The sequence below is a fragment of the Nothobranchius furzeri genome, chromosome 7, assembly GCF_043380555.1.
Source record: "Nothobranchius furzeri strain GRZ-AD chromosome 7, NfurGRZ-RIMD1, whole genome shotgun sequence".
Lineage (NCBI taxonomy): Eukaryota > Metazoa > Chordata > Actinopteri > Cyprinodontiformes > Nothobranchiidae > Nothobranchius > Nothobranchius furzeri.
In genome coordinates, this window is record NC_091747.1 from 28,253,133 (window position 1) to 28,273,969 (window position 20,837).

The window sequence follows — 20,837 nt, forward strand, 5'->3', positions numbered from 1 at the left end:
TGCTCACACCCACCCCACCCCCGTGCCCTTGCTGTGTAGGTGTACGTGTGTAACTAGTTTGCCCTGCTTCTTGATGTCAGAAACTGTTTTTCCTGTTGCAGTTTTGTAGACCAGTTCTGTTCTGAATGGTTATGTAAATAACTAGTGTTCGTGGTAGTCTACTATACTATTGCCTTTGAATTCAACGTATTTAACTGTATTCACATTTGTTAAATCCGTCTTTTGCTGTAAAATCAGCATATAGCATTATGGAAACACTGTTTTTCTGCAGGAGTGTGTGTGTGAGTGTGTGAGTGAGTGAGTGTGTGTGAGTGAGTGAGTGTGTGTGTGTGTGTGTGTGTGTGTGTGTGTGTGTGTGTGTGTGTGTGTGTGTGTGTGTGTGTGTGTGTGTGAGTGTGTGTGTGTGTGTGTTCATTTTCATCTCTAAACTGTTCAGATACACAGAAATGATCACATTTATCAATCGTGGCATTTTATTTTGAAAAATGTCTTTATTTTGTTAAATTTACCGGCCTGCCCCTTCTGCTTTGGTTTGACTTCCTGCCAGAATTGACGCGGCTCATTTGAGACTCAAGGGAAAATTCGAGCGCATGCTGAAACGATCGCTGCACGGTGCGAGCCTTTGTGGTGCTTTGCAGCTGATGCAACCGAGAGCGTAGGTTAACAAGGGCGCCCATTTGAAGTGCTCGTCGTTCCACGGCGCGTCGTAGCGCTTCCGCGTCTGGTGTGTTCTGGGCGTAAAGCTGTCTCAAGAACATACTAGTTTAGTGTCTGTCTCATTAATAAAGTTGTAAACTTATTTCATGTAATTTTTTACATTTTATTTTTTCTCTCTTTCAGAGTCTTATGCTGTTGACAGTGGCATCTTGTCAGCTCTGTGTCTCCCTCCTGTGGAAAGAGTTGTGATTGTCAATGAACCAACAGAAACTGATGCAGAGAACAGCCTTGTGTATACAGTGTGTTCAGAAATGGAGGTGGAATCTGAGAACAAAGAAGTGTACGTTGAAGGAAATGGAGAATCTGAGTCTGCACAGCCCCAGTGGTTTGGCATTAGTGGTGAGGTGAAGGCAGAAATAGACAGTGTTGTGGTTACAGATGCCCCTGGAGGTGTTGAAGCCAGTGAGGAGGAAATAGCAGATGACCACAATGATCCATCTGGGACACTGATCATTGGGGAGGATGGCCAGGTGACTGTGCTGGACGGTGGGGCAAAGAAGTCAAACAGGCGTGGTAGGAAAAAAAAACACCCTGCAGACAAAGACTTCAAAGGTGAAAGCAGATCAAGGGGCTTTAACGTAGCTTCAGAAACCGACATCTTGGAGAGACCAGTGCGAAAGAACAGAGGGCTTAAAATGAAAAGGTACTTGTCACAGTGGAGAAAGTCAGACAAGACTCAGGACAGCGATCCTAGTTCCCCAGGTTCAGCTACAAGTAACAACCTCAATGAGAGAACATGCAAAGTGTGTGGTAAGGTGGTGAGTAAGGCCAAGTTCTTACAGCGACACATGAACCAGCACTCAGAGAAGCTGCCCATCGCATGTACTGTGTGCAAAAGGTTTTATAAGAGTTTGCGCTTCTTGCAACAGCACAAATGTACAGTTTCAGCTAGAGTAAGTCCTGACAAAAAAGGTGCAGAGGAAGAGACGGCAGGGAGGGTTGAGCAGTCGTCCAGTGGGATTCCTGTTGAGGTATATGATAAAGAGCATCCCCTGGATGGCTCTGCCCAGAACCCAGAAGACCTACCCTCTGCAGAGGGGTGTTCACAGGAATTGGAAGAAAAGAGCCTTGATGATGATAAGAACTCACTGGAAGGTCCATTTTACTGTCCTCACTGCAGCGTTGAGTTCAAGTGCAGACAAACATTTAGATTTCATTTAAGAAATATTTGCTATAATGAGCAGCAAGTAGATCCCGAAAACCCAGAAGATATTAAACACTGTTTCAGATGCGATGAATGCAAAAAGGCGTTCAAATACAAGTCAACTTTGGATTCCCATAAACAGACACACAACCCCTTGTACTGTGAGGTATGTATGAAGTTAGTACGTGATTCAGACGCTCTGGCCATGCACAAAGAGTCCCATACACCATTTCAGTGTAACAGATGTGAGGAGAACTTCCCTGTGTTCAAGGCTCTTCATAAACATTACATTGATATTCACAACCCCACTGAGCCTTTTACTTGCCCCTACTGTGAGACAACATTTGCTAGTTTGAAGCGTTTTATCAGACATGAGTGGAAACACACTGGTTACCAGCCTTTTCAGTGCACCCATTGCTCTAAACGGTTTCGCTCCTACTCTGATCTTGTAGAGCACCAAAAGAAACACACTAAAGCTTATCCTTTTCTTTGCTGGGAATGTGGCAAGAAGTTCAGGCATAGCGTCACTCTGACGAGACACGTAGAACGTGTGCATCACTCTGGAGAACCTGCGATGGAGAAACCCATGCCGGTTTTCACCTGTACACAGTGTGGGAAGACCTTCTCTTCCAGGAGGTGCCTTCTGAAACATGATAATTTCCATCACAAAGGAATGCGTTTCCCATGTGAGCACTGTGGAAAGGGCTTCTTCGGCAAGGATGCGTTGGTCAGGCACACGTTGATTCACACAGGCGAAAGGCCTTTCAAGTGTGACGATTGTGACAAGTGTTTCAGGTCTGCTGCAGAGCTGAAGATACATCGAAGATACCACACCGGGGAAAGACCTTTCAAATGTAACATTTGTGAAAAAGGGTTTGTCCAGTCATGTTTTCTTACGCTACACATGCGGACCCATACCGGAGAGAGGCCATATGTCTGTGCTGTGTGTAGCAAGGGCTTTTCAAGTTTGCATGGCCTAAAACGACACAGGAGACTGGTTCATGCTTAGTTCTGGTATGAAACTAATCCTCATACATCTGTCAGTGAGGTCCTTGTGATGGTGGTTAGGGCTGAGCTTCATCTGTACTAGAACATGAGGCAGGATGTATACTTTAAACAAACTTTTCAGTTTCTTCAGCATATTTTTTATATTGTGCTGCATCTGTGGTTGCCACAAATGGTTTATTAGAAAGTGTTTAATGGGGTTGTGAATTGTATCATATTTTACACATTTGCTGTAGCGCTACAAAAGATTTGTATGTGTGATTAAAAGTAATAAATTTTCTTGAATAAAACGGTGTTGCATATTGATTGAGTGGGTTGTAGTGTTTTGTTTGTAATGAAAACAAGTTTATACAGGTTTGTTAAGTAAATGACAGTGGAGTAAACATGGCTGTGCTACAGTTGGTTTAACAGACATTTAGTTTTTACAGAGCTGCATTAATGCTACATGTTATGGAAATGTGATGTGTTGATGCAGCCTGTTTCAGTCAACCCCGGATGGAACTCGGGACTTCCGGTACCTAATCTAGACGTGGTAGCAAGATACGTTTATTTATTTATTTACTTCTTTTCCCAACCAGGGAGCGTTGTCAGCAAAACGAGAACCTAAAAGTTTTAGCCAGGGATTCTGGTTGGAAACAGTGCAATGTGCATGTAGCTGGTGTGGGTTAGGTCCGGCTGAACCGCGGTAGTCCTGTCTGGCTCAACTCCCTCTGCCTGTCCGCGGATGTGAGCAGCAGCAGGCAGCAGCTCCGGTTGTCTTCCTTTATCCAGCAGACTCAACCGGAATGAGAAAGGGGTAGCGCAGACAGCTGGTGTTGGATTCACTTCTAGCCACAGTCAATAATTCTGGGAGAAGAATGAATTTACTGCCCTCGAATCCTCATGGAAATGGGCTTCTTTATGCTGGATTTAACCAGGATCAAGGTAAGACCCATGTTTTCGTCCCAAAGAGAACGTTGCAGGATGTCTATCTCAATTTCCGCCTTCTTATATATGTGAAAGATTCTACTTAAGAGACTAGGGTGGGTCCAGTAATTGTGCTTCTGCATCGGGTCATGTAACGTTTCCTCTACCGATTATTTAGCATTAGCATATTGAGCTAACGAAGGAGCGTAGCCGTTGTTTTCGTTAACGTAAGCATCAGTTTACTTTCCAACGTACCAGATGGTCGGTGGTGATAAACATACACAACTGTGGGATGGGAAAACGAGCAGTATCACAGTCAAGATTCAATACGGTGATGATACATTTGAACTTAGCGTAAATGCTAATGCTACATTTGAACTTAGCGTAAATGCTAATGCTAGCTGGATTTCACTGACTTTGGTTATCTACTGGCATTAGCAGTACAGCGCTGACAGTACCGGTGTTATGTCGATATGTGTTCCCCCTAGAGATCTGTTTCTTTTGCACCCAGCTACAAGTGGAGACGACCCAATCACAAAAAAAAAAAAAAAAAAACATAACCACGCTGTCACCAAAAATGTATGTTTTGCAAAAGCATAATTTTTGAAAATATTACATGTAGCACAATTGTTATGTTTGTTTCAGGGTTGTGGTTAGGGAAAGGGTTGGGGTTAAGGCAGGGGTGTCAAACTCAAACTCACATGGGGCCGAGATGAAACTGGGATGGAGTCGAGGGCCAAACTTAATATTTTTTGAAAAAGGGACGGCAAAATTGCACATTTTCTTTATCAACAATAAAGAATTTTTGCAATTTTGAACCTTTAAATTGGGAAACAAACATATTTCTGCATTAACACTGAATGTGGAATAACCAAATTACACACGAGCAAATCAGTTTTAAATAAAAGGCATCAGTGGTATTCATTACTTGTGGTATATTCAGCATTTTTAAAATCTATTCAGGATTAATGCTTTCTTTATTCATTTTTCTTATGTTTTATTCTCCTTTTTTTCTCCTGTAATAAGTGTCATCGCTGCTGTGACATCTAGCTTTCCCCACTGAGCAACAATAAAGGGATTTTCTGTTCTATTCATCTATCTGCAGCCTTTCCACTTCCTGTTTACTGTAGGTTAAATCTTTTCTCACGGGCCAACAACAAAATAAAAATATCATTTTATCTTAAATGAAAATGCAACATCTCACCTGTTAACTTTCATGTTCTGGAGCAGAAAAAGAGCATAAAACCAACATATTTAAAGCTCAGTTTGCTCCACTGGTTTACTGTGATGCTCACCTGTTCCAGCCAGATACCTGCATCATGGGTTTGATCTGAGCTGAGGAGGAGACTCCTGTTGTTTTGTTCATCTTCATCATAATAATGACAACATTAGATGACAACAGGTGCTCACATAGGTTTGTGCTGATGAACATGTCTGAGCAGCTTGACCACGTTGTTGTGTGTCGGGGAGGAAACACAACGACTGCAACCACAGAGTCATGCTGGTTTGAGCGTGTCGCTGCTCGCTGGAGTTATATCAGCTCTGTCTGGACGTTAGTTAGAAAACTTTCTCTTTCAGCCGTGAACACATTACTGAGCGGCTAGAATCTCCGTTTCTGGGCTTCAACGTCAGAAAATAGCTGAGTGAACTCGGCGCTGAGTGAGAGGAGTGTTTAGTTTGTCCGAGACAGCGGAGCTGCAGACACCGGCAGCAGACGCTAGGGCTGTCGCGGTAACCGCAAAAATGAAATATCGCGATATGAAGAAGCCCACCGCGCTGCATCATGCGCCACCGCGATTATTGAACTTGGTTCAACTCAATGATGCATGTTGAGAAGGATGGCTGCACTGGTATCAAAACGAAACATTACTTCGCTCCTTTGGGAGCACTTTGGTTTTCAGTACGTCAGCTGCTGCGCAGCCAGAGTCCTTGGCCGAGACAGAGCTGCCACCAGCGGCAAAAATAAATAAATAAATGCTCGGAGACCTGCTGAAGTCCCGGACAAGCACTGCTTCTGCAGCCGTCCCAAAGAGAGTTTGAGCCGAGCTGGAGCTCACTCGCTACCTGCAGGAGGAATGCATCCACCCTAAAGAAAAACCCCGTGACACAGTGGAGCAACAACCGGGAGAGATTCCCTTTGCTCGCCAGAGTCGCACGCAAGTACGTGTGTGTTAGTGCAACGAGCGCACCATCCGAGAGGGTTTTCAGTGTTGCTGCAAATGTTGCCACCCCTCTCAGATCCTCTCTCAAACCGTAGTTAACATGCTGATTTTCCTTGTAGGTAACAAGGACGTGACCGAGCTATAAATCACCGTCATTCGTGTGTGTGAAAGTGAAATGATAGTGCGCCCGCCCCCCGGCGCGCGCGCGCCCGGTACATGTAATTTTTTATGCTTGATTTTAAACAACTAAACAAAATGGGGACTTGTTTCTTATTTGTTAGATGCTGCAGCCAAATTTGCATTTAAAAGTTTAACCTTCTCCTGAATGTTGTTGTTTTTAAGTTCAGTCGGACTCCGACTGTCGGAGAAACAAGCGTTACTGCGATCTGTGTTGTTACTGCCCTTTGATCTGCATTCAGTAAAGTGTTATTAAAGAAAGCACGGCAATTTTTAACCTTTTTTAAATGTGTAAACATTATGTTTAGATAGTACTGCAATAAAAAAGGGCTGCAATAATATCGCACACCGCAATATTAAGCCACCCTGAATCACCGCAGGGGGAATTCCTCAACCGTGACAGCCCTAGCAGACGCTGGAAAAAACACAAAGGAGGGGGCGCGTCGGCTCCGCGCTGATGCCACAAAGCATCATGGGAGTTGAAGTCTTTGCGGTTAAATCGGCCAGCTGGCCAGTTTTAATATATTTTTGATATTTATCTTGCGGGCCACATAAAAATGCTCCGCGGGCCTTGTGTCTGACACATGTGGGTTAAGGGTTAGGACACATTTTTTGCAAACACAGCTGGGCGCAAAAGAAACAGATCTCGAGGGGGGAACACATATCGACATAACACCTTATTAGGCGTGTTCAAGGAAGACCCAGGGTGTTTCTCAATGTCAAGGCGCCTGGCCTTGCGAGGCGATGTCTTGCGAGGCCAGGCACCTTACTTACGAGGATACTGTCCTTTCTTGGTCAAAGAAAACGGTTAAATGGAAGACTTGCATCACGTGACTGGGGCTTCCACGGCAATCACCAAATGTTACGTGACACTGGAGACAACGTTATATTTTATACGTAATACCCCTTCTTTCCACCGGAGCTGTCAGCAGCACGTCTTGCTCACGTATGCTGCTGCTTGGCCCTTTTCACGAGACGCGAAGCAGCAGGGGAGCAGCTGTCACCGACAGAGCATGAAGTGACACGAGTGACTTCGTCAGTAAACGCAACAACAAGCTGGAGAAAACTACAACATGGCTCCAAAAGGCTTGTGTTTTATGTTCTGTCCATTGTAATCGCCCATACGGACCTGAAAAACAAAGGAGACCGCTAGCTAGGTGATAACTTCTCACAGGGCGCACAGTTGGTAACTTTTTTTTAAATAAAGCAACCGGAAGGTAGTACGTTTCTTTATTATGAAAATCTCGGGAAGCTTCGCTCCGTCTCCGCGTCCGATTTCCTGTCTTTCCTTCCCCAAAAATGTCTAACTTGACCCGTTTCTGATGTGTCACGGGTAGAAAATAGAACCGGGGCGTAAAGGCCGCGACATGCTGCTCCTGAGACGCGGCCGACTCGCGCTGCTGACGGCTCTGGTAGAAAAGGTTCTGTTGACCACAGCGGTTCCTATCAGCAGCTATGACGTGCTGCTGCAGTAACGTGCTGCTGACGGCTCTGGTGGAAAGAAGGGGTCAGTCTCAATATAAATATTGTAGTGGTCTGTGCCGCCCTCTAGCGGGGTGTGTGTGTGAAGCGGCAAAGAAGAGTCGAGTTAGCGCCTCAGCGCCTTGGGCTTCCTTCAGCGCCTTGGGCTTCCTGACAGGGTTGCGGAAGGCGCTTTATAAATAAAGCTTTGATTGATTGATTGATTAGCAGACATAGAACACTTTAATAGCCGGATGGCTACTCTTTTCATCCCCCCACACATACAGTTAACTCACGGTGCCAACAGGCACCGGATAAGAACAACACAACATGAACTTTGAACTGAAACAAACAACACTAACATAACCTCGAACAAATTAACCCTAAGAACACCACAAACTGAATAAACAACCCCAATTTACCGTCCCCCCAGAATGCAATGCGGCCTTGCTGGCCTATCAGGCTTTCTCCGTGGCAGTGTCGTCTGCTGCTCAGTTGTTTTCAGCTTTGCTTTCCTGAGGCTTGCTTCCCAAAGCGTCTGTTCAGTGCAGCCGTGATAGCTTGCCAATCGTGTCGCTCTTCCGATGCTAGGTCCACCAGGACCTGAAGTGCTCCTCCTTCCAAGGCCAGGACCACCTGGACCGCTGTCTCCTGTTGGCTTCATCCTTCATGTAAAGCCGCCAGCCCTACTTGAGCGAGGAAGGGTACAAGGGGTGTGGCGCCGCTCAATCTTGGGAGTTTTACCGGTGTACGATTGCCGCCGTCTCTCAGCGCCGTTGGTGCCGGGATTGTGGGCGCTTCCGCTGAGCGCATCTCTCGCGGGTGCCGGGCTAACTGCGGATCGCTGGTTCCATCCGGCTGGCGCGGTGTCCTCGCTCTCTTGCCCAGCCGTAGTTGTTCTTCGAGCTTGCTATTCTCTCTGTCAAGTCGCTCGAGTTGCTGCATCTTTTCTGTCTTTCTTGACAGCGCTGATCCCACTTCTGACACCAATGTAGTGGTCTGTGCCGCCCTCTAGCGGGGTGTGTGTGTGATGCAGCAAAGAAGAGTCGAGAGTTAGCTGACATAGAACTCTTTAATAGCCGGATGGCTACTCTTTTCATCCCCCCACACATAGTTAACTCACGGTGCCAACAGGCACCAAATAAGAACAACACAACATGAACTTTGAACTGAAACAAACAACACTAACATCACCCCGAACAAATTAACCCTAAGAACACCACAAACTGAATAAACAACCCCAATTTACCGTCCCCCCAGAATGCAATGCGGCTTTGCCGGCCTATCAGTGGCAGGGCAACCACAATATATAACGAGTTTTTTACTTTTTAAATTGTGTATATATTTATTAAATCAAAAATATGAGTGAGTTACTACCCGCTAGCCAATGAAGCTGCAACTACTAAGCAACTAACCAACAATAGATAACTTCTTTGGATCTAAAAAAAAAAAACAACCCCATTTTAAATCAGTTGACTTTTAAATTTGAATTGTGTCCCCGAAGTAGCTGTCGGCTTCTGATCCGCCGTTCTTTTGAAAATACCGCAATGTATTCTGGGTAATTTTTGACCAAGGCTAGGCTACAAGACACCTCCTGTGTGTCCTTGCTCAGCTAGCTAAACGGCTAACAAATGGAGAACACACTCCTCGGTAGAACATGAACATTGGAACCGATTGGAACACGTCTTGGGGGCTCCTGATGACGTATTTCCTAGGCAACCAGGGTAGGGCCAAGACATCAAGGCAAGGTTCCTTGACATTGAGAAACATCCCCAGCTTCAATATAGGTAGTTTATAGAGTCGAGCATTGTTAGCAACACGGCTCTTCCCCTCATCAGGACAGACTGACTTTTCTCCTACCTAACAGTTCTGATGAAACAAGGTAGGCTAATTAACGATAAACCATGCTTTACAGTGGTGTCTGAGGACAAACCTCAGTTAATGTGGAGTAGTCCGGCTGCACCAACAATAACGATCATTATTTATACACCGTTTAAAGTAACATCCAGAGCTATTGGTGATCAAAAATATCACGGTTCAGATCATATCACGGGTTTCAGTCACGGCTCGGATCCTTTATCGGGATCAGCAGAAAAAAAAGTAAAGAAAATCAAATAGACCCTTTTACTACCTACGTCATCAAAAGTTGCGCGCGCAGCCTGGCAACGAGAGTGAAGGCTTCCTCATTCACACTCGATACTAAAACAGCGTTTTAAACCCTTTGTTTTGAAGTTCTGAGCACATAAAAATGTTGGGTTGTTGCGTGTATGGATGCCAGAATCGCTTCTCTTCAAGCAGTGGACTGAAACTTTACAGAATTCCGAAGGGAGCACATCCATTTCAACAAAATCGGAGGCGCCTGTGGCTGCAGGCCATCAAAAGGGTTGATGAAAACTGGACTGAAAACACGATCCGAAATGCTCGAGTTTGTAGCGCCCATTTTATATCAGGTAAGGTAATTATGTACTAAAATTACATATAAATTTATACGCTTTATTTCATGCTTCAAATTAACATTTCATTCTAATTCATCTGTATTTTCCCACTGCATATTAGTATAAACTGTATTTCTCTAAAATTAACACGATTGTACTCTGAGCACGCAAAAAAAAAAACCTATGCTATACTCGCCCTGACATGCAGGTACAGTTGGCTGTGAAGACGTAGTTCTCTGGTTTGTTTACTATGACCCAAGCCTCGTACATAGCAGTCTTGTGTCCTTGTCTTTGGCTAGGAAGGACTTCTGCCTTCAAGACGCAAAACTCACAGAGTCTATGTCGTGATATTTTACTTTCTGTACGTGGCCACAGACAACATAGTTGTATGCATCTAACAATTTGTATGCCCGTAGCTTCTCACGTGTGTACTTACTGGGCCTCTCCACTAAAAACGTATATATATCGGGCCACTGGATATCTGGCCACGCACCTACATCTTCCACCCATTCCGTAATGCCACAGGGATCAGGGAGTCTGTTGCCATTCGTTAAAGTGAGTTTAATAATGTAACATTCAAGATTTGCCGGTGATAACCCCGCAGCGTAGCTTGATAAAGCCTGACACAACGCCATTCTCTGTTGCCAAGCTGCGCGCGCATTCTCGCTGACGTCATATTGTTTACAAACAGTAAAAGGGTCTATAGCTTTGCTCTCTCTCTGTATTTTGTTGAACACACATTTTCTGCTCAATTTGCAACTTGCTATTAAAGCCCACCGGTCCTTGTCAGGTGAGTATCGGGAGCCTAGTCACTTCCGCATCATGGTCCCTGGAAGAACGAAAAAATGAATGCAAGTCAACGGGGCTAAAAACGCTATTTTCTAATCCGCTTTGCCTTATGCCCTGGATCACACATATGTTGTACTGCAATTTAAATGAAAATTAATGATGGGTGTTTTGACCATGCCAGTCACGTACTTTGACATTTATCAGCTTGGAAAAGTTCGTAATTAGCATAATTAACAACTAGAAATCTGCACGTTGCATATGTGACGTCAACACATAATGTCCTCTCCACTTACCACATGACCAGGGGTGTTTCTCAATTGCAGGGCATAGAGCTGAAACGATTCCTCGAGTACCTCGAATAATTCGAGTACAAAAAATCCTCGAGTCAAATTCTCTGCCTCGAGGCTTCGTTTAATTCATGTTTAATTAATTCATGGCTTTGCAATCGCCCGGGGTCATGTTTCACCCGGACCGAAATAACTGGACTGAAGGCACACGCGAGTAGCGAATAAAACTTTACTTTCTCTTAAGCCATGGCGGACAACTTGAACCCCGGTGGAGTGCGAAAAAGACACAAAATGTCAAAGGTGTGGGACCATTTTTCACGTCGTAAGGTGGAAAACGTAGTCCAGTATAAATACTGTAAAATGGATTTAGCCTACCACAACACCACATCCTCCAAGCTGCAGCACCTGTAAATGTCACTTCTGCAAGCGGACTCGGAGCCTCTACAAGATAATGCTTTTTAGCCTGTTTTTCTATATATTCTGCGGACACTGCGACTTTTTCGTTTGTAGCACTCAGTTTCAGCTCACACCATACATCTGGTAGCAACACGTCGGACTTAAAATGTGCTAAAAAATAGCAGTTTTTACACAACACGTCGGACTTTTTATTGTGTTGTTATTGATGTCTATTGTCCCTCGGGCTTTCTGCAGGAGGACACGGGTATTTATGAGTGGTGGAGGAAAACGAAAGAAAGTAAATGTTTTGTGATCAGTATAATTTGACAAAACCACAGCAAACATGCTTTTGGCAATCCTTGTTAGTGTGAGAGAAAAAAAGTGTAGAAATTAAAACGGACGTGTGTTAATAGGGAAACAGCCGGCGAGCTGTTTGCGCCGTGAGCGGTTCTGGTTCTGTTTTGGCTGCAGCCGCTCGTAGCGTTACCCTCCTAGTTTTTGTCTGGTTTGCAGGCTAGCAGATTCTCGCACGAGGGGAAAATCGGCTCAGGTTGTTTACTTATTTTTTGCACAGGCATTTGTTTACTGTGAAGTAAAGTTGAAGTGCTGAAGTTTTGCAAACTAATTTTGAATAAAACTTGAAGAATAACTGGCAATTGCTTTCTCATTTCAAGAGGTCTTTCATAATTATAACATGCTATTTGATATCAAATCAAATCACTTTTATTGTCACGTCACATGTGCAGGTACACTGGTACAGTACATGTGAGTGAAATTCTTGTGTGCGAGCTTCACAGCAACAGAGTTGTGCAAAAATACAGTCATGTAAAAACAAGTAAAATATAAAAATGGCTAATCTAAGTATAGAAATGAATAAAGTAAACAATAAGATAAGAGATATAAAATGTACAGAGGTTGGTATGTACAAAACAGTGGCATTAATGTACAGTATGGAGCGTGTAATGTTGGAACTTGGTGGAGCTCGCGACGAGGCAGCCATACTCGGCGCCATCTTGGCTCATCAATATATGATATAATGGTTTACAAACACAAAAGGGTAATTTATTAGAGTACTCGATTAATCGAAAAAAGATTTGATAGAGTACTCGATTACAAAAATATTCGATAGCTGCAGCCCTAGCAGGGCACCTTGCCTTGCAAGGCAATGTCTTGCAAGGCCAGGCGCCTTGCTTACAAGGACAATGTCCTTCCTTGGTCAACGAAAACGGTTAAATGGAACAGACTTGCATCACGTGACTACGGTGGTCACGTAACTTCACGTGACAAGGGAGATAACGTTATATTTTATATGTATTAGTTTCAATATAAATATATAACGAGCCTTTTACTTTTTAAATTGTGAATATGTTCATTAAATTAAAAATATTGTCAAATTACTACCTGCTAGCCACCAAAGCTGCAACTAACCAACAATAGATAACTTCTTTGGATCTAAAATTTTTTTACATTGGCTGATTTACTTTTAAACTTGAAAATTGTTCCCGAAGTAGCTGCTGGCTTATGATCCGCCGTCTTTTTGAAAATACCGCGGTGTACTGTGGGTAATTTTTGACCAAAGCAAGGCTACAAGACACCTCCCGTGTATCCTTGCTCAGCTAGCTAAACAGCTAACAAATGGAAAACACATGCCTCGGTAGAACATGAACATTGGAACACGTCTTGGCGGCTCCCGATGATGTATCTCCTAGGCAACCAGGGCAGGGCCAAGACATCAAGGCAAGGTTCCTTGGCATTGAGAAACACCCCAGATTTATGGTGGTTCTTTCCTCCTGTGGGAAGCTTGCTGAATATACAGCCATTTTGCCTCACTTTTCTCCATCTCTGTTTGGAAGACGTCACTTTTGTGAAGCGCATTTGTAGTTCTGTACTTAATTTCACACAAAATCTAAAATATTGTCTCCCCCCCCCACCCCCTAAATAAGCACGTTCTTGGTATCATGTGTGTTTGTATCAAATGTGTCTTTAAAATTCACGGACATCATGTGTGAAATCCATGGCACAAAACAAGCGGAAATAGAAAATAGTTTTTTAGCCCCGTTGACTTGCATTAATTTTTTCGTTCTTCCGAGGACCCATGGTCCGGAAGTGACTTAGGCTCCCTATCGGGTGCTGTAGCACATTGCATGATGGGATAGCCAGCTTTTTGTTGTGAGCTTATTAAAGTGCAGAAAATGGTACACTCCTGTTCTGTGAAGGGCTGCCATGCTGTATTCACAGGAAGGGGAAAAAAGGCATTGCGTTAACCGGGTATTTTCTGTTTTTGACCATTTATTTTGACGGAGAAATCTCTGTTGGTCATTCTCTCAGACTGGATTTACTGTGACGTTTGCAGGTGTTCAGACACTTAAAACGTTCCACACAGAGAGCATCACGGAGGTAACAAAATATTTCGAGAACAGATTCCCATCACAACATCTGAGCATATCTCATACTTGGACACCATGATCAGTGCAGCTTGCTGTCAGCGCTGAGGAGCTGTGGGAGCAGCTCTGTGGGTCACAGTAGCCTGGCCTGTCAGACTCGTCCTCTGTTTAATTCTGCACAGAGAACTAGTCTGGTAACTCGGGCAGAGGGGCTCATGAGGGGCAGGACTAGCCAGTTCAAAAATAACCAATCAGAAAAAAGACGGAAATGCTGAATGTACACGCTGTAGTCAAAAATGGCTCCTGGCAACGGCGCAAACATAATTTTTTTTAGAAGGAAGGCTTTCAGCGCTTCTACTTGTGGTGTTAAAGACAATCAAGTCATTTAGAACAGAGGAAAGTGTCGCAGCGAACTCCGCTTCAGTTCCCATGTTTATGGCAAATTCAGCGTTCTGGTGTTACGTACGCTACTCAGCGCTGATTGGCTCGGTTAGAATTCTCAGGGGGTGGGGCTATTTAAATAGGAGAGTTCCCAGACTTTGGCCTTGTTCGAGATGAGCAGAGCCTCGCCTGGAAAACAGACGAGAGCAGACAGGCGCAGCAGGGGGCGTGGCTGAAAGCTGGCATTTAAGTCGGACAGATTTCCCTACACGTGTAGCTTGCGCATGACGATGGCTGTAGGTATCACGCTAGCATTCTGTTTCTCTTTATAGTTAGTTTATTATTCTGCTCCCGTACGTTTTTTGGCATTTAACTACTTCCACAATTCTTCAACTATTTACACAATTTTGGTATCAAAACGTTCAGCTCGTTCAGCTTATGCCGGCAATGACTTTTGGCATTAAAATACACTGCTCACAAGAATTTAAAAAACACTTTTTTTTTGGGCCTAGTATGAAATCAATTAAACCTGTCTGTTAATTTCCTGATTGATTAAGCAGCTGAGGGCATTGTTAATCACTTTCAGCTGTACTGGTGTTCATGGACTTAATGACAGGTGCACTAAAGTGGCAACAATTACAAACCCTCAAAACAGGACTGGTTTAACATGTAGAGGTAATTTCAACTTTATCCCTCTTGATCTTTTTCGGCTGGTTTTCCACTCGTCCTAGTTTTGGCTCTCTACTGGCAGTATGAGGCGATTTCTTAACCCTACAGAAGTTGCACAGGTTGTCCAACTTCCCCAGGATGGCACATCCACACGCGCTGCAGCAAGAGGGTTTAATGTGTCTCCCAGTACAATCTCCAGAACATGGAGGAGATTTCAGGAGACTGGCGGATATTCTTGGAGAGCTGGACAGGGCCGTAGAAGGTCCACAACCCATCAGCAGGACCGATACCTGCTTCTTTGTGCAAGGCGGAACAGGCTGAGCACTGCTCGTGGCCTACAGAATGACCTCCTGGAGGGCCACTGGTGTGAATGTCTCTACCCAAACAATCAGGAACAGACTTCATGAAGATAGCCTGAGGGCCCGACGCCCTGTAGTGGGCCCTGTGCTCACCGCCCAGCACCGTAGAGCTCGACTGGCATTTGCTCAAGAACACCAGAATTGGCAAGTCCGCCACTGGCGCCCTGTACTTTTTACAGACGAGAGCAGGTTCACCCTGAGCACCTGTGGTAGATGTGAAAGAGTCTGGAGAAGACAAGGAGAACATTATGCTGCCTGCAACGTCGTTCAACATGACAGGTTTATTGGTGGGTCAGTGATGGTCTGGGGAGGCATATCCATGGAGGGACGCACAGACCTTTACTGCATAGGAAATGGTGCTCTGACTGCCATAAGGTATCGAGATGAAATCCTTGAACCCTTTGTCAGACCCTACGCTGATACAGTAGGTCCTGGTTTTCTCCTAATGCACGACAATGCCCGGCCTCATGTGGTTAAAGTATGCAGGCAGTACCTGGAGGATGAAGGAATTGAAACAATTGAATGGCCTTCACGATCCCCTGACTTAAACCCAATAGAACATCTGTGGGACATTATGTTTTGGTCCATTAGGCAGCGCCAGGTTGCTCCTCAGACTGTACAAAAGCTCAGGGATGCCCTCACACAGATCTGGGAGGAAATGCCACAGGACACCATCCGTTGTCTCATTAGGAGCATGCCCCGATATTGTCAAGCATGCACACAAGGTACACATACAAGATACTGAACAGCAATTTGAGTTGCAGAAATTAAGTTTTTGAAATAATGGACTAGCCTGCCACATCTTCATTTCACGCCGATTTTAGGGTGTCTACACAACTGAGCCCTCTGTAGGCTGATAACTTTTATTTCCATTAAAAGACTTGGAATCTTTTGTTCCTAGGACATTGCCCTGTCGTTTTTTGTATAGATGTCCAACTTCATATTGAGATTTGATGTATCTAATGTGTTTCTTTAAAGTGTTCCTTTCATTTTTGTGTGCATTGTATTTTATACTTTTTGAGATATTCAGCTTTTTCTGCGATTTTTGGTCCCATTGAAATGAATGGGATTGCTCAATTTTCAGCTAAATCATATCACTTTTTTGAACTCTTAATCTTATAGTTTAACTTTAACCTAGAGACTTCATTCAAGTTTCAACAAACTCACAAGACTTTCAGCTATTACTGGTTAAAAATCTTTTACATATCTTTTGCAGTTTTTCTAAAATCACAGGTAGAAGTTGAGGTACGGCTTGAGATTTTCAGAAAAAAATCACAAAAAGTATAATGGGGAAAGATAGGAGCGGTGACCCTCCCTTGCTCCGTTTCTGGCATTGTCCCGAGAGAACCGTAGGTCTGATTGAAATGAGATGCACGCTGGCTTACAGCTTACGAACATACCTTCGTTTTGAGCTATAATCCATGAATGCACTCCAATCATTGTGGTCGTAAGGTTCATTTCTTTGAGAATATTTAAGTAAAAAAAATGCTTCCCACCACTCTAAACTGAAAATTCAGCACTCTAACTTTTGACCTTCACATTTTCTGGAAAGAACTCTTTCCAACACCCAGACTGTTTGGAGTACCGAAACAAATTATATCTCAAAAAGTAGGAATTTTTGTCAGCTTTTCAGAATGGGTTTCATTTTGTTCTTAAGTGTTACATTTCTTTCCCTACAAGCCTCAGAAGGAGGCAGGGTTTCCCTTACATAGGCGTAGCCGTGGCGGCCCGCCACGGCTGAAATCCCACCGCCACGCCTACAAGATCCCAAGTATTTATTTTTTTTTGCTTTGTTTCCCGAAGAAGCAGCGGGAACTACTATGTTGTCGCTTGTGATCACAGCCGGCGGAGAGCAAGGAGCAGGCAGGGCAAGGTGAAGTTACAGCATAAGTTACTGAGTTTAAAATTAGAAAGGTAGCAGTGGATATAATGCTTTTTGGTTTACATGTTTCAATAGCATTAAGATAAATGAGTGTTGACGATCTTGACAGGGTTTCCTCCAGTGCTTATTAGGCCAGGTTTTCCTCCCCCCACCAGGCTAATCATCACCTACTCATGTAAAATTTATTTATTTTTTCATGTCTGACTTTAACCGCATCTAATACTGTATTACTGCGTGAGCGCAACAGCGACAACTTAAGATCGATGTGTGAGCAGCCTGAGAGGTCGGGTGTTTTCATCTGAACCCTTAAAACCTCCAGCAGGCTATGCTGCACTATTGGCGTGTCAACTTTGCGACGTGGCATGTCTCGGAGAAAGCGTAAAAACACGTTGGACGCTTCTTCTGAAGCGGGAAAATAACGCTTCTTCTTAAGCAGAGCACGACGTTGCCTCGGCTCGTTCACGGCCGAGCCGGACTGAGCTAGATAACATTGACCCAGCACAGCCACTGGGTCGTTGGAGCTGCCCCGTGACTGCCTGATGGAAATCCAGCGGGTTTCATCCAGTTTCATCAGACTCGTAGTTTCTTGTTTTTGCTGGGGATCCCCTGTATTTTACCGCTTCCTCCTGCTGTCTTCCTCTATTAAAATTTAAAATGATTCTGTAAATTCCGTGTATCAATAGAAAATATCTCTGCCTCTGCCAGCTGCAGTAAATGTAGTCTCCAAATAATAAATAAGAGGTGCATTCATCTGTGGATCTCCTTTGATCCGCATAAGTGATATTCTCAGCACCAGAACAGTGAAGCAAAGAAACATTCCTGAGATTGTTAGTAATTTTATTTATGATTAAAAAAGACACACATTATAATTTTAACACACACACACACACACACATATAAACATATATATAGGGATGGGTACCTTTGACATTTGAATCGATCCGGTACTAATTCCCGGTACCTACGAATCGATACCGGTACTTAACGGTACCAATTTTCGATACTTTTGAGTGTTTAATATTTTTAATTTTCTTTTATAATTAAATATATATTTTTCTCAATATATAACAATATATGATAAATATCACGATAAATAACATTCAACTGTTTGTATTTTAACATCGTCCTTGTAGTTTTATAAGCTGATAATTAAACTGAAGCAAACATCTTTACTGTGAACTAAATTTACTGTGTATCTTCATTCCTTTTACCGTCCTTTTTCAATTGATTTTTCCTACTGGGAAGTTAGAATTTCCCAGGAGAAAGCGAACGCACCATTAGATGATAACAATGGTGGCATAGGAAGCTAACATATCAAGCTAACATTATCTTAAACAGTTTATTTAACTGCTGGAGCAGATTTAAACGATGATGCCTCACACTTAAATCGTTGTCACTGGTTTCACCTTTATCCAATCACCCGTCGCATTTAGTAAAGTGAAGCCAAACTTTAGAGCGCGTTCATGTTCTTCTAGTCGGAACTTCGGAGTTCCGAGGAGAAAGCGAATGCACCATTAGTGAAACGGAACCTAACAAATCAAGCTAACGTTATCTTAAACATTTTAGTTACCTACCGGAGCAGATTAAGATGAGGATGTCTCACTTAGATCGTTGTTGCTGGTTTCATCATCACCCTCTTGCGCATGTGCAGCTGTCTAGGCAAGTTCTCGTTGTGAAGGACGGGTACCGAAACGAGGCACCGTTTCAAATGAAGTGAATCGGTGCTCGGTCGGTACTGTGGAATTCGGTTGGTACCTTAAAAAGTACTGAATTCGGTACCCATCCCTACGATATATATATATATATATGTATATCTTTGGGTCTTTGGGTACTTTTAACCAGAAGAGTGGAACTTTTTATTGCAGGGATTATGTAACACTTCGTTTTAACTGAGAGACGAGAGAGTCGCCTTTAAAACGTTTAAGAAGATTTATTTCTAAACAATATTAAACAAGACTAACTCTAAACTCTTAAGTGATGAAAGGATCTTGGTGTGAATGAGACGTGAGATGAATGGTGTATGTGTGAGTCATGTTGTCATCAGAACTCTCGTATCCGGAGAAGCAAGTCTGAGTGATGAAGTGATGTTTTGCTCTTAAGCTATGATCAGAGTTTCATGAACACATAAGACGCCATTTTGTCACTCCACACATACCCTTAGAATGAGACCTCCATACAGATCCAGACTGCCAGGTCCTCTAACCCCTCTTTCGGTACCGGAGCCGATGAAACAGCGTTAGCAGTACGACAGACTAGTCTTTGGTGTCTCCAGGTAAAAAGCGACAGTTGATTGACAGCGTCAGATGGACCCGAAGGGTCAGTGAGTTCAGCTTTTATTCTGAAAGGAACCGTTGCTTGGCTGGTAAAGTGCAACAGATTTTATCCAGCTTGTTGTTTCTTTGCTTAAAACGGAAGTCCGAGTGGCTGGTCTGATACTTCTCTTAGAATGCGGTGAACTGACTTAAGATGGCGTGGGGACTGGTTTTATTAATCTGGATGTTTTGATTTATGGTCGAATCAAAGTTTGACAGATTAATAAACACCACAGAGACTATGCCACGCTTCAGAAAGGAAGGTTCCGATTGGATGAAAAAGATAAAATGTGTCATGTGACTTTACATTACGTGGATCAGGATGTCTAGTGCAGCTAGATTAAAGTGTTATTACTAGGGCTGCACGATATTAGGAAAACCTGCGATATTCGATATATATATTATATATTATATATATTATATATAAAGGAGGAGACGAGCGACTGCGCTGTGGCTCTAGGTTGGGCGCCTGAAGGTCGAAGGAAAAGAGGCCGACCTAAAACAACTTGGCGGCAAGTGGCTGAGGCAGAGAGAAACAGAGCAGGATGGTGTTCATGGAACTCAACAAGAAGTGCAGCTGGAAATCGATCCCAGTGGAAAAATGATGTCCTTGCCTTTAGGGCTGCAACAACGAATCGATAAATTCGATTAAAATTGATTACTAAAAGCGTTGGCAACGAATTGCGTCATCGATTCGTTGTGTTGCGCAACTCTTCCAAAAGCCCCCTCCCCTCCTGCCCGCCGTTGCGCGCAGACCGGTGGAGAGCCGGCAGGTGTTTGTAAGAGGAACATGGCAGAAGCAGCGAGACCCCAAAAAAGTAAAAACTTCTAAAGTTTGGGAGCATTTTCAGTTAAATCAGGCGAAGACATGCAACGTTTGTAGGTCAGACTTAGCATGACACGGGGATACTACGGTGATGATGCAGCGTCTTAAACGCAAGCATGTCAGAATCATCAGCGAGGAAGGAGAGAGCTCGGTGTCCGGGTAAGTTAAAAACTTTTCAAAAGTGATTCACCCAAGCCCCGGATTATTACACAGGCTAGACATGCCCTAAGCTCGTAAAAAAAAGTCTATAAAATCGTAAGCGCGACGCTATTAGATAGGCGGGGGGGGGGGGGGGGGGGGGGGACTCGCGCCGCTGCGAACCGGTTCCACCGTCACATTCCCGCAGAAACTGGTTGATCACACCGGGGCCAGACTAACATGTGGCTTTACAACCACAATGTCCTCAGAAGCGAAAGCGCTTTTTTTAAAGGGAGGGGGGAGTCCTAACTGTTGCTGCAGGCGTGTTGTGTGAAAGTGCAGTATATACTGGTTAATATATTTTTGGGTTCAGTTGCTGTCATGTGGCCTAATGTGAGTCTGTTTGG

The 20,837-nt window shown here is 43.8% G+C and overlaps 2 protein-coding genes across 5 annotated transcripts in view; both read left to right on the forward strand.

Annotated features, from left to right (window-relative positions):
- The window catches only part of LOC107374395 (zinc finger protein 84), a 41,663-nt gene extending 38,507 nt beyond the window's left edge, over nucleotides 1–3,156 (forward strand). The window contains exon 7 of the mRNA XM_070553001.1: nucleotides 841–3,156. Within this exon, the coding sequence (XP_070409102.1) occupies nucleotides 841–2,870 (2,030 nt within the window). The 3' untranslated portion in view covers nucleotides 2,871–3,156. The remainder of the gene's footprint in view (nucleotides 1–840) is intronic.
- Nucleotides 3,157–3,291: 135 nt separating this feature from the next.
- The window catches only part of wdr45b (WD repeat domain 45B), a 107,384-nt gene continuing 89,838 nt past the window's right edge, over nucleotides 3,292–20,837 (forward strand). For all 4 annotated transcript variants that reach the window (XM_070553006.1, XM_070553007.1, XM_070553008.1 and 1 more), the window contains exon 1: nucleotides 3,292–3,790. In XM_070553006.1, coding sequence (XP_070409107.1) covers nucleotides 3,724–3,790 — 67 coding nt within the window. In that variant the 5' untranslated portion in view covers nucleotides 3,292–3,723. The remainder of the gene's footprint in view (nucleotides 3,791–20,837) is intronic.